At 50.4% G+C, this 13,801-nt stretch overlaps 1 protein-coding gene across 1 annotated transcript in view; it reads right to left on the reverse strand.

Annotated features, from left to right (window-relative positions):
* Positions 1-2,869: 2,869 nt before the first annotated feature.
* The window catches only part of PTK7 (protein tyrosine kinase 7 (inactive)), a 59,432-nt gene continuing 48,500 nt past the window's right edge, over positions 2,870-13,801 (reverse strand). The window contains exons 16-20 of the mRNA XM_022581949.2: positions 13,419-13,651; positions 12,438-12,518; positions 5,424-5,575; positions 4,430-4,608; positions 2,870-3,936 (exon numbers count right to left, since the gene is read on the reverse strand). Coding sequence (XP_022437657.2) covers positions 3,776-3,936; positions 4,430-4,608; positions 5,424-5,575; positions 12,438-12,518; positions 13,419-13,651 — 806 coding nt within the window. The 3' untranslated portion in view covers positions 2,870-3,775. The remainder of the gene's footprint in view (positions 3,937-4,429; positions 4,609-5,423; positions 5,576-12,437; positions 12,519-13,418; positions 13,652-13,801) is intronic.

Genomic DNA, 13,801 nt, shown 5'->3' on the forward strand with positions numbered 1-13,801 from the left:
ATTGAGATGATCACATGGTTTTTATTCTTCAATTTGTTAATATGGTGTATCACATTGATTGATTTGCGTATATTGAAGAATCCTTGCATCCCTTGGATAAATCCCACTTGATCATGGTATATGATCCTTTTAATGTGTTGCTGGATTCTGTTTGCTAGTATTTTGTTGAGGATTTTTGTGTCTATGTTCATCAGTGATGTTGGCCTGTAATTTTCTTTTTTTGTGAAATCCTTGTCTGGTTTTGGTATCAGGGTGATAGTGGTCTTGTAGAATGAGCTTGGGTGTGTTCCTTCTAGAGGAATGTATTTTTTGCTTTATGCAAGTCTGTACCACTTGACTACTTCCATGATCAGTATTACTTCTATGCGAAAATTTTTCTCTTAAAATTAAGCAAAGGGCTTCCCTGGTGGCGCAGTGGTTGAGAATCTGCCTGCCAATGCAGGGAACACAGGTTCGGGCCCTGATCTGGGAGGATCCCTCATGCTGCGGAGCAGCTAGGCCCGTGAGCCACAACTACTGAGCCTGTGCGTCTGGAGCTTGTGCTCCGCAACAAGAGAGGCCGCGACAGTGAGAGGCCCGCACACTGCAATGAAGAGTGGCCCCCGCTCGCCACAACTAGAGAAAGCCCTCGCACAGAAACGAAGACCCAACACAGCCATAATTAATTAATTAATTAATTAATTAATTAACCAAAGATAGAAACAGGGCAGAGGTAGAATAAATGGATCTTGGTGATGGCCTGCATGGGAAGGGGGTGCACAGAGAAGAGGGCTCATGATGGGTTGAGATTCTAAGTAAGGGTGACTATTCTCCACCAATAATGGGAACAGGGAACTTGGCTTAAAGAACAGGTTTGGGAGAGAGGTAAGTTCAGTTTGGGCCCAGGGAAACAGGTAGAGAGAAATGTCCTGTAGAAAAAGGGGAGTGTGAGTCTGAAGCTTGAGGTAGAGGCTGGAACTGGAGCTAATGCTTTGGGAACTGTCCACACTGAAGGGCCAGTTAAAGTCACATGAAGTAAGATGAGATTCCTGAGGGTGAGAATGTCGAGAGAGGAAGGCCAAGGACAGAAGCCAGTGGAACAGCCATCTCTGGGGCAGGCAGAAGAAGGAAGCCACAACCAGGGATGGAGAAGGCCTGGTCAGAGAAGGTGGATACGGCGTACCATCACCAAAGGCAAGAGAGGAGAATTTGAAAAGGCAGATGTGGCCAGCAGTGTTAGCCACTGCAGAGCGGTCAAGGAAGACCAGGCATCTTCCTTGATGCCTCTAAGAAGAGGCTTAGTGATAAATGACCTTCTACAGTACTGCCTTCCCAGTACTTCTGAGTGCATCCCACAGGAGGAAATAATTTTTACATCACAACATCGAGTGAATTCAATTATTGTATCCCATTTTTACACCCTGTGTTGGAATAAGATATCCACATCCTTTGCAGTCACATCCTACTAGTGCTGATGTTGGGTTTTGACATGTGACTTGCTTTGGCTGATAAAATGTTAATAGACCGACGCTTTTAAATGTGCTGGCATGATCTGGCGGGACTTCTTGTGCTCCTGCTACTGCATGAGAGCATGCTCTGGGGGCCAGCAGAGTAGACCCAAACCAGACCTACCACCTGGTGCCAAGCCCGCCTGAACTCAGCTAAGTCCAGCCAAGATCAGCCAAACCTCACCAACTTGCAGATGTGTGAGAAAAATAAATTGTTGTTGTGAGATTTGGGGTTTTTATGCCGCAGCACCACCCCCATAGTTGACATAAGCTAACATACCCAAACACGTATCAAATATAATAAACAAAATTTTGTAAAACAATACTTACCCATAAGGTATACAATGTACTCAGATAGTTTTTTATTGTTTCATATTTTTAAAATGATGGTTACAACCCACAATTTGAAAAGCACTGCTCTAGAGAAATTGTTCTTATGGGTTTTTCTTATTTTTGTTTTTGTTTTTTTACACTCCAACACGCCTGAGGGATGTACCACACTGTATATCTACAACAGTGGCTCAGTTACCATTTAACCTTAGGGAAACTACCTGACCTCCCTGAGCCTTGGTTTCCTAATCTGTGAAATGGGAACAATAATATCTGGCTAACAGAGTGGTCACAGAAGTTCAATAAGATAATGCATGCTAAGTGCTTAGCAAAGTGACTGGTACAGAGCAAGTATTTAATAAAAGCTGTTCTTTTCATTACTGAGAAATTTGGTGAGGAAAAGAAGGAACTAGGGCAATTCCAGAGGTCAGGACTTATCTCTTTAGGATGCGGAACCATGCTGAAGTTACGATATGGTAGAGTGTAACTGATGACACAAGGTCTAGGTAATGAAGAGGCAGGAATCAAACCAGCTGAGGGCTGAAAGCCCTGGAGCAGTGAGGCATTAAGCGCATCTCTGCTCAGCCTTATCTCCTCCATCACCTTCCTAGAGTCTTAAAGGGATTCAGAGACCTGAATCTGTCACTAACTCCTTCTCCAATCCCACTCTGACTAGTTCCCTCCTCACACTTCTACGCTCAATACCTGAGTGTGAGTACCAGGCCAGCCAGCAGAGAATAATTAGTTGGCATCAAAGAGCAACACAGGGTCACATGAACAAGAGGTGGCCTCACCTCCTCTGAGCCCACATTCTCAACTTCCCCAGGAGGAAACTCCCTGGCAGTCCAGTGGTTAGGACTCCGTGTTTTCACTGCTGTGGCCCGGATTCAATCCCTGGTTGGGGAACTAAGACCCCGCAAGCCACGCAGTGTGGCCAAAAAAAAAAAAAAAAAAAGTATTCAACTGCTCCACAAACCAGAGAGAAGGACCAGTGTCTGCCAGTTATCCCTGCCCAAGCACCCCCCAAGACTCCGGGAAGGCACATGGCTCCTTCTGATAAGTGAGGGAAGAAGGCACGTCATTTATGGGCAAAAAGTAGGGAATGAGCATCAGAAGCAGGTTGTAAAAAAGGCTTCTTTATTGAGAGCAGCGAGTGTAAAAAAAAAACCAAAACAAACAAACAAACAACAACAACAACAATAAAGGTGTGAGGCAGGGGTGGCCCACTGTCCCATCTCCTCCAGGACCCACCCCTACGTCCCATGCCCTCCCACCCCACGCTGCAATTACATACAAAAGCCGCCCACGGTGCATACAAAAAGGGCGGGTTATATAGTGTCAAAAGCTCCTGAAAACTCCTTCATCTGCCAGGCACTTAGGATGAAAAAAGGAGAGAAGGGTGGGTAGGAGGCGCAGGTCTGGGTCAGCGTGCACATGTCCATGGCAGGGGTGGGGGTGGGGGGGGACTCGCTGGCTGGGTCCTCCATGATCCTAGTGCAGACCCCAAAGTGGTCCCCAGAGGCCAGAACAATCCAGGACTTGAGTATATTAAGGAACTCCCCTTGAAGCCAGCTCACCTCCAGCCTAGCCCTCCCCCGATGAAGTTGGCAGGTGAGTGGCAGAACTGGACCTGGTGGAGGGGAGGAGACCCAGGCCAGAAATTGGGTTTACCTGAGGCACCCACACTTCCCCTGATGGGGGAAGGGGTGGTAGAGAAAGCTGCCCAGCCCAAAGCCCCAGTCACCCAGTCTGGGTCCAAATCAGCCTCCCCAAGGGCTGAGGGTGAGGAAGAGGAAGAAAGCCCAGGCCCTGCCTGACCTCAGCAGTGCCTGTGGTGCCCGGGCGGGGCCCCTAGGGCCCAAGAGGACCAGGATCTTGCCCATCATGCTGTGGGCACCCCTCAGGAGGTCCTCCCCTGCCCACGCCATCCTGAGGCACAGCCTGCCTGGGCTCCCTCCTCACGGCTTGTTATCCGCGGGGTTGTCTCCCAGGGTGTTGGCGATCTCGCTGAAGGAGGGCCGGTCCTTGGGGCTGAGGGCCCAGCAGCGCTGCATCAGCCGGTAGAGCTTGGAAGGGCAGCCCTCAGGCTGCGGGAGTCTGGCCTTCCCAGCCTGCAAGTCTGCAGAAAGACGGTGGGAAGAGGGTGAGTCAAAATATTTAACCACCTGTCCAATACTCTGTGGAGCCTGCAGTTCCCACAGGCAGCCACGTGAGGGAGACTCTGAGGGACGCTGGCCAGTGTGGATGAGCAAGGATTCAGGGAGTTTACAGAAAGCATCTCGCAAGCAAAGGGGAGGACTCCCCTGATCCCAGCTCTCTCTGGCTGGCGGGGGCAGGGTCCAAGCAGCACAAGAAGCAGCCAATACACAGGGGCTGAAGTGGGGTCAACAGGCAGGCACCAGAGTAGCTGGAGTGAACGCTGGGGACAAGGGCTATTTACCAACCAGTATGAAGGTATTTCGGTAATCTAACAAGTGGAGTGGCCATATCCATGTACGTGCTGATACCAGCCCTGAGAGAGGAGGGCGGGGGCTGAAATGGCCCCGGGACCCTGAGCAAGCTCTCCACCTAGAGAACATCTGGAACTGTCTCTCGGAAACAGAGCTGCCTACCTGCCAGCACTTCGTCGTCTGCCTGCCCTCCGTGGGGCATTTCCCCGTGAGTGAACACTTCCCACATCAGCACGCCGAAGGCCCAGACATCAGACTTGGTGGAGAAGTCGCCCTCCAGGATGGCCTCAGGGGACATCCAGCGCAGCGGCACCCAGGCCTGGCGGAAGTGGTAGTACTCACTGTGGGACAAGAGGACACACACAGGCATGGGGGTGGGGGGGTGAGGGGCACAGCCTGGGATCCCCACCTCATCCCAGGTCTGGGTCTCATACCCAAGCTACAGCCCAGATTTTCTGTATCAAGGCATTCAGGGAAATTGGAAACATTTTTGCTTAGCAAGGGGTGGGGTGGGGGGGTTGTATACTGGATGAAATCTGGAGGCATCCACATGGGGTCTGATGGTTAAAAAATTCCCTTAAGAATCAGACTTCGCCTAATGTCAATATTTAAAAGCTAATAATCATACATACTTTCTATATTAGTTTAAAAGTGTGAAAAATGAACACGTTAAATGGAAAGAAATCTTAAAGAGCTTTACTAGTGATAACCCAATCATGACTAAAGCAACAGTCAGACAAACCAGGGTGAGTCAAAACTGGGATGACTCGAGGGGAAGTTCCCGGAGGCACTAGGTAATGTATATTCCAGCGCGATCTCTGGCTATGGGTGCTGAGCTTTAAGTCTTAGCCTTAAAAATAACTACTGAATTCAGGAAGTTACAGAGAGAACCATATGAATAGTTAAATTCTATAGAAAACTATATAAAGTGTGACTAGTTACTTTTGAAAAAGGTTTATAATTTTTTTATCCCTAGAGAAAATGTGTAAGATGAGGGAGCTGTGGTCCACTGGCTGGGACGTCTACTGCACCCTTGGGAGAGGGTGGGAAGGTTCTGCCCCTCCAGGGGCCTCCAGCTTTGGACTAAGCCCTTTCCCACCCCCCCACCAGCTGTGTCTGCCCTCTGCCCCTCGCCCACTCCACCTGTGCCCCCTACCTGTTGTACACGTCCTTGCTGAGCCCCAGGGCCGACACCTTCACCTGTCTCTGAGCGCTGACCAGGCAGTTTCGAGCGGCCAGGTCCTTGTGCACAAAGCGGTTGTTGGACAGGTGCTCCATTCCCAGGGCCACCTGGGTACACAGAGCCACCTGGAATGAGAAAGGGGGCTGTCAGAGCACATCAGGACTGGGGTACTGGCGGACCGCCCTTGACACAGCTCTTGGTGGGGTCTCAGCACCATCAATGTGATGCTGAAGGAAGCCCCAAAACAAAGGCACAACAGCCTGTTCCCTTCTCTGTAAAATGGGAATAACAGGACCTGCGCCTCCTGGGTTGTTGGAGAACTGAACTGAATGAAATAAAGTTTTCGGTCCCACTCCTATGCACAGCAGGTGCTAGATTAAGTGAGTGGCAGGTGGGGTGGGGAGACCACATAGTGACCACCTGCTGAGTGAAAAATAACTGGGCAGTAAGTATAGCTCACATCTTTATGGGCTGCTCCTCTTTTTTTTTTCTACTTCAAAGTTACATATTTTCTACTAGTTGCATTTCATAAAAAACAAAATAAACAATCATATATATCTATATATAAAATATATGTGTGAGCGAAGGTAGAGACACCCCCCCCCCCCCCCCACACACACACACTGGTTACCTCTGAGAAGGGTAGCTGGAGGCCAGAGAGAAAAGGCAGGGAAACTTTTGGTTTATATTTTGGTGTTAACTACATATAGAAAAGTTCATAAAATATGTCTACTTTCACGAATAACTATAACGCCCACACCCAGGTAACAGTCATCAAGTTAAAAAAAGAAACCAATGATAGGCCCCCAGAAGCTCCTCACTGGCTCCTTCCCCATCACAAATCTTCCTCTCTCTTCAAGAGGTAATCACTATCCTGACTTGTACGAAAATAATGTCTTGTCTGTTCGTTACAGTTTTACCGCTGATGCGTTATGTTCCTAAACAAACAATACAATTCCATTTTGCCTGTTTTAGAGCCAGATAAGGCTGCAATCATACAAATACGTATATTCCTTTGTGCCTTGATTCTGTCACTTAACATTGCAAGGTTCATCCTTTTTTGGGGATATCATTGTACTGAGTTCTTTCTCATCATAAACACATCATAATTTATTCCTTCTAATGTCAGTGGAAATTTGTTTCCCCCGCCCCCCGCCAGATTTTCGCTATTAAGAACAGTGCTGGGTAACTACTGAGCCCACGTGCCACAACTACTGAAGCGCCTAGAGCCCGTGCTCCACAACAAGAGAACCCACCACAATGAGAAGCCTACGCACCGCAACGAAGAGTAGCCCCCGCTCGCCACAACCAGAGAAAAGCCCACGTGCGGCAACGAAGACCCAACGCAGCCAAAAATAAAATTAAAAAAAAAAAAAAAAAAAGAACAGTGCTGGGTACTTCCCTGGTGGCACAGTGGTTAGACTCCGAGCTCCCAATGCAGGGGGCCCGGGTTCTATCCCTGGTCAGGGAACTAGATCCTACATGCATGCCACAACTAAGGAGCCCACGTGCCACAACTAAGGAGCTGGCAAGCCTCAACTAAGGAGCCCACAAGCCACAATTAAGGAGCCCACCGGCCACAACTAAGACCCGGCACAACTAACTAACTAAATAAATAAATAAGAGCATGACCTCTCTCTTCCTCCCTCCCTTCCTCCCTCCCTCTTTAAAAAAAAAAAAACAGTGCTGTTATGAATGTTCTTATGAGTGTATATATGCATGAGTTTCTCTAAGATACCTCGTGGGGGGTCATGGACTGTGAGTAGCTCTAGCATTACAAAATAATGCAATACTATTTTCCAAAGTGTAAGAGAGTTGGGGAGATTTTTCACTGATACCTTTTAAAAGTTTTTGAGCCATGTGAATGTATTACATATAATACATTATATAACATATTAAGTGTAATTATAATTAAGAAATATTAACATTTAAAAAATATACACCAATGCACTGAACAAATATCAACTGAGCATCTACTATACACCACATACAATTGGGTGCTGATGGAATATAACAGGGACGGCAAGACTGGGCTCCTGGTGAGAGGGCAGTCTAGAAGGGAGGTAAGAATTGTACCTGCAGAAGGGTGCCACCAATTGGGGGAAGGTGAGCCATGCCAAACAGAGGTAAAATCAGAGCACCAGGAGAGTGCTTGTAAAGACCAATGGTCCCTATGCCTCTGTCACCTTATCCAATCCTTGGGAGCAACACCAAGGGACACAGGACATGTAGCATTTCCTTGTATATAAAAACAAGGCAAACAGAAATGCAAAGAGGTCCGCGTGGAAGGTTATTTAACAAGTTACTGGCCAGCTGTGTATTTCTTCCAGCACACAGACTCACTTTCAGGATCCATAAGGGAGAAGCCACCCACCACATACTAAATCACGGAGAGACAAATGTGGCTAATGACCAGTATCATGGGTGATCAAGAAAATACTAATCAAGACCTGACAAGGTATCATTTGCCACACATCTGATTGCAAAAGGTCAAAAGTCGGCCTCTAACCTACCTCCAATGGTTCAGAAAAATGCATAATAATAATAATGTACAGACACAGAGAATAATAAAGCAAATGGGGCAAAATGTAAACAACTGAATCTGGCTAAAGGGTTTGTAGGAGCTCCTTGAACCATTCTTACAGTCTTTTAAGTTTGAAATAACAAAATGAAACAAACATACACACATACATACACACATCAATAAACACATTAAAAAAATAACAATAAGTAAGTAAAAGCAGCCTGTGTGTGGACCAATGACAGTATGTCACCGATTAACCAAGATTATGGTTTATCTGATTCTATGTCCCTGAAGTTCAAAAAGGAACAAAGGTGAATGTGAGTGGTAGAAGGGCTGCTCCCACATTACCCAGGGCAAGGAGGAGACCAAGCAGTCAGAGAGAAGGGGGTGGGAACACTTGTTGTACACCTACTGTGTGCCCGGGCCCTGAGCCAAGCTAGCCGCTCCCCTTCTTGCTCTCTGTGAGGTGGGCTCCTCCTCAGCTTTGCCCACAGTCCCAGCCGAATGCCAAAGCCTGGCTCTTTCCTCAACACTGCAGCCGCCTTTCCTGGGTCACCTCACTGTGGATGGGGGCACAGGAAGGGCTGTCTGCCATCAGTGACCCCAGGGGTGGGGTGCTGGCTGTGGACTGGCCCTTCGGCATCCCTGGCTGGCTCTGAGCAGCTTCACCGGCCTGACTCCCAGGGTCATGGAAAGGCCAGGAGAGGAGCTGAGTCCAAACACTGGGAGAGGGGTCACTCCAAAAACAGATCTTCTCAGTCTGTGTGCTCTGACCAGTGAGATCCCTGCAGGCCCCACTGCCTCCACTGGAGAGTTGCTAATTGTGGTCACAACCTACTAGTATGGCATAAAACCCATTTAGTGAATCTTAACCAGCATTTTTTTTTTTAAAGGAAGAGAAAATATCAGAGTGTATCACACGTGGTAAGGATAACTATCATTCATGGAACTTTTTTCATTTTTTAAATATACACGTCTGGGACTTCCCTGGTGGCGCAGTGGTTAAGAATCCACCTGCTAATGCAGGGGACAACGGTTCAAGCCCTGATCCAGGAAGATCCCACATGCCGAGGAGCAACTAAGTCCGTGTGCCACAACTACTGAGCCTGCGCTCTAGAGCCCGCGAGCCACAACTACTGAGCCCACGTGCCACAACTACTGGAGCCCGTGCGCCTAGAGCCTGTGCTCGGCAACTAGAGAAGCCACCGCAATGAGAAGCCCGTGCACCACAATGAAGAGCAGCCACCACTCATCACAACTAGAGAAAGCCCGCATGCAGCAACAAAGACCCAACGCAACCAAAAATAAATAAATTAATTTTTCAAAATGATACTTTAGAATATTTAAAATAAATAAATAAATATGCACGTCTGTGTTGCATTGTGATGTAAAATGTGCTCTCTTTTCTTTCTTTTTTTTTCTTTTTTGCTACTGTGGGTCTCAGTCAAAAAAAGTTTAAAAACAATGGTCTACACCTGCGCTGTCCAAAACAGTAGCCCCCTAGACCCGTGTGGCTATTTCAGTTAATTAAAACTTAATAAAATAAAAAATTCAGCTCCTCCGCCTCTCTAGCCACATGCTAAGTACTCAGTAGCCACGTGGGGCTGGTGACCACTGCACTGGACAGCACAGGTATGGAATGTTTCCACCACCTCGGGAAGTTCTATTAGGCAGCACTGATCCCAACCACGACCAGTCTGGACCCATTACATATCCAATATATCGACTGACACTGCATATGCAGACGGGCTGAACGCGGGCCACTACCAAGAGTTAGGGGAAATCTCATCTTTTTGGTGCATTTTCTTTATCAAAAGTGAAGCCACAAAATCTCCGGAGAGCTTCCAACCAAATGCATGAGCCAATGAGAAGAGGTCAGGTGAACAGGTCCACCAGGATTACTGAGCCGTCCCTGGGTGCAGAGCCAGGCACTGGATCTCCAAAGAAAAGTAGAGGTCATGCTCCCAAAAGAGCTCCCAGGCTGCCATCCTCAGGAACCCCAAGTGGCACTGGGGGTAAAAGGCGTTATAAACGGACACACTCTACTTCAGTCTTCAAAACGCCAGGGCAGGGGCTTCCCTGATGGCGCAGTGGTTGAGAGTCCGCCTGCCGATACAGGGGATGCGGGTTCGTGCCCCGGTCCTGGAGGATCCCACATGCCACGGAGCGGCTGCGCCCGTGAGCCATGGCTGCTGAGCCTGCGCGTCCGGAGCCTGTGCTCCACAACGGGAGAGGCCACAACAGTGAGAGGCCCGCCTACCGCAAAAAAAAAACAAAAACGAAACGCCAGGGCATTGTCCAGCCTTGCCCCGTTGTCTGTAAGGGGCAGACAAAGGCTTTTGTAACAAGCCCTCATCAGACTTGGCTTTCCCCTCAGCCTGCCCTCTCTGCTCTGGCTCACAAGCTAAACAATCTGCTGCTAGTCATGGGAACAGAAGACAGAGGTCTTGGCCCAGTGACTAACTTGCTATCTTTCCAGAGAAGCAGTGCTTCTGGAAATACTGGCTAAGCGAGGACAGTAAAAGGGAATTCTGTTAACCCAAGCCAGTTAAGTGTTTCCTTACTGCTGGGCAAGCCGCCATCAGATGGCCACGGGATTAATTTTCAAATGCTGTTATAAACACCTGCACTTTGGTAAAGACCAGATCCACCCCTCCTTTCCAACTTTAACACCCTGGGGGCTCGCCCGAGTTCTGGCTAAGCCACCGTGATGCTTCCCTGCTCTTCCCAAACAGGCTGCTGCTTCCTATCCGGCATCTGACCGCTTAAAGCAAAGCGTTGTCCACCAGGTGTGCTAAGCTGCCCCTGCTCCTGGTCCCATCATTAGCTCGCAGGTGATCCATGGAGAAATCACAGGTTACAGTGCTCCAACTTCAAAATCTCCATCATCTTATCAGCGACTCTAACAAGCATCACCTACAATTATGCCACCACCCAGGGCCTGTGTCTTTGATTGCCATCACAATCCCACAGCTATCCTGGAATCCTCCTGAGGCTCCTCCCCGTCCAGGCACAGCACCCTCATTCCAGCTCTAGCTGGCCAGGGAGCACCCTGCTTACCACTCCACCTCCCTTTAAAAACTGAACGTTGGGCTTCCCTGGTGGCGCAGTGGTTGAGAGGCCACCTGCCGATGCAGGGGACACGGGTTCGCGCCCCGGTCCGGGAAGAGCCCACATGCCGCGGTGCGGCTGGGCCCGTGAGCCATGGCCGCTGAGCCTGCGCGTCCGGAGCCTGTGCTCCCCAACGGGAGAGGCCACAGCAGTGAGAGGCCCGCGTACCGCAAAAAAAAAAAAAAAAAAAAATGCAGATCGTCAGACCCCACTCTCACAGATTCCGCAAGTCTGAGGTACGGTCCATAAATCTCCAATTTTTTTTTAAAGCAATGCCCTTCCCCCACCATCCAATGCAGAATATTGTCCTTGGAGAGTATGAAACCCAACTTACTGAATTTTCCCCATCCAGTTCAAGACACTTGGGCAAAAAAGTGTGGAGAGATCTTCAGCAACAGTGGTGACGACTCTCAGCCAGAGTCCCTCGGATCACGTGACGGAAATAACTTACTGTCACCTGCCTACGCCCCTGTCCCAGCCAAAGCAACATACCTAAACTCCTCTTCTTCCCACCATTCACCTACTTCTTGTCCTTGAGACTTGAACTCGAATGCCTTTCTCTACCAGGAGACCTTCTTTGTTAACCACACTGTCTGTCCACCTAAAGGACGTGGACGTCTTCAACGTCTCTTATTTTATGTCTCTCACTTGCTTTCTGTGTCTTACCTGAAGTCTGTAAGGCACACGCCATACTCACTTACCCAAGCTCTCCCACTAGATCCTAAGTGCCCCAAGGACATGCAGAGTCTCAATTTTGCATCCCCAAGGGCCCATCATGCCAGATTCACTGACTCCACACGTGCCCTGATTTGTGAGCTCTGGGGTCCTGACATCCCACCCAGCTGGAGAAGCATGTCCTGTCCTGTGGCTTTCCATATACAGCCATAGCAGACAATCCTGTGGATTCTCGGAGATGGAGGCAGGGGCACCATGTCAGGAGGCCAGTTCACACGCGGAGGATGAAGAAACACGCTCAGGGCCACGCCCAGCCCCGAAGGCCCCTAGACGCCCAGGCTGCCTGCTGCTCCTCCAGCTCAGCGTCCAAGGCAGGCGACAGAAGTCCTGCTCCAGCGGCCAAGGTGAAGGGCAGCTCTTCTCTCCGAAAGCAACATGGCCACACAAAGGCACTCACAGGCTCCATGACTGGGACAAGTCACCTAATCTCTCTAAACCTTGGCGTCTTCACCCACAACTCGAACAGCGACATGTATCGCAGAGGATCACCGTGATCGCTGAGGTAAGTACTTACACGGGGCCTGGTCCACAGGATGCATTCAACCAGTGCACTGCTGTTAGGTAACTGCCCTGGGTCCTGGCCCACCTTGGGGGCCTCGACCCGCCCCCGTCCTCACCTTCTGCTTCGTGCTGAGGGGCTGCGACTTCAACTTTTCATCCTTGCTCTTGGAAATCCTCAGGAACTGTTTGAGGTCTCCCTGAGGAAAAGCCAAGCGTCTCTGTCAAGTCAGAGTCCAGCCGGTATCTCCAAAACATCCAACCCAGCAGGTGCTCACAAGGTACCCGCCCCAGGGGGATGGCGGGTGGGTGGGGGGGTTGAGGAGCTCTGACCTGAATGCCCAATCCCCAGCCCAGACCCCCTCCCATGGGGAGTGTCCAGTGGGAATTAAAAACTATAGGAAGTGCCTCCTAGAAGCTCTCACGTCGGAAAGGGAGGAGGACGGTCATTGCGACCCTCAGGGGAGGCCCCAGATGGGCAGGTGAGGAAGCCCCTGCCCTGAGGGAGCCAGGAGAGGAAAACCCCACAGCCCCCAACCCTCCGTCTTCACGGGGTCTTCACGGACCCCAGACAGGAAGGCTGTGTCCTCCAGACATAACGAAGAGGGGACATCAGCGGCAAAAACATGCACAAAGTGCTCACGAGCACTCACTAACGGAAAGACGAGGGTCACTCCGCCCCCTTCCTGCCCCGAGCTGGGGAGTTTGACAAGCAGCAGCTCGAAGACCAAGGGGATTAGGCCTAGATGGGCGAGGGAATGAAGGGTGAGGGGTGGAGCTGGGCGTGCCAAGCAGGGTGGAAAGAGAAGGCTAGTGGCTGGGTTAACACTGTCCCTCAAGTGGTGCGGGCTGCAGGGAAAGAAGGAAAGCCAGTTTCTGAGCAGCGGGCAGAGGGAGAAGCCGGAAGAACCTGGGCCCCACCCCCAGACCTGGGGCTGGCAGACGGGGTGCGGGTCAATGAAAGGTGGGTGTCGGAGAGCTGGGGGGACAGGAGGCTGAGCATCTCCAGGTGGTGACAGCAGGTTCCCGCGGTGCCCCCCGCCCCCCAGGTCAGAGCACTGCCCAGCCCGAGACAAGCAGAGCCCCGGCCAGCAGCATACCAGGTCCACATACTCCAGCACCATGTAGTGGGGCTCGGCCTCCCGGCACAGTCCCAGCAGCCTCACCACGTTGGCGTGGTTCAGCTTCCCAAACATCTCGAACTCCCTCCGGAAGTCCAGCTGCTGCTGCTCGTCCCGGCTCTGCAGGCTCTTCACAAGCACCAGGGTCTCTGGCACCCCCTCCTCCAAGCCCTGCGCCTTTGCCAGGAACACCTCCCCAAACTCGCTCTTCCCTGCGGGCACACGTCTGAGTCGGCCAGCAGCCTTCCCCAGAGCAGAGAAAGCCCCTGACTTGGGAGGCACCTGGCCTGTGTCACACAGCAGGGAGTCTCTCTGCTCCACCACCTGGACCGGGCGGTGGCCCCAGCTGTGTGGGTGACCCT

Source organism: Delphinapterus leucas, chromosome 10, assembly GCF_059928025.1.
Source record: "Delphinapterus leucas isolate spDelLeu-1000000601 "Yukka" chromosome 10, BTC_Dleu_Yukka2, whole genome shotgun sequence".
NCBI classification, from domain to species: Eukaryota; Metazoa; Chordata; class Mammalia; order Artiodactyla; family Monodontidae; genus Delphinapterus; species Delphinapterus leucas.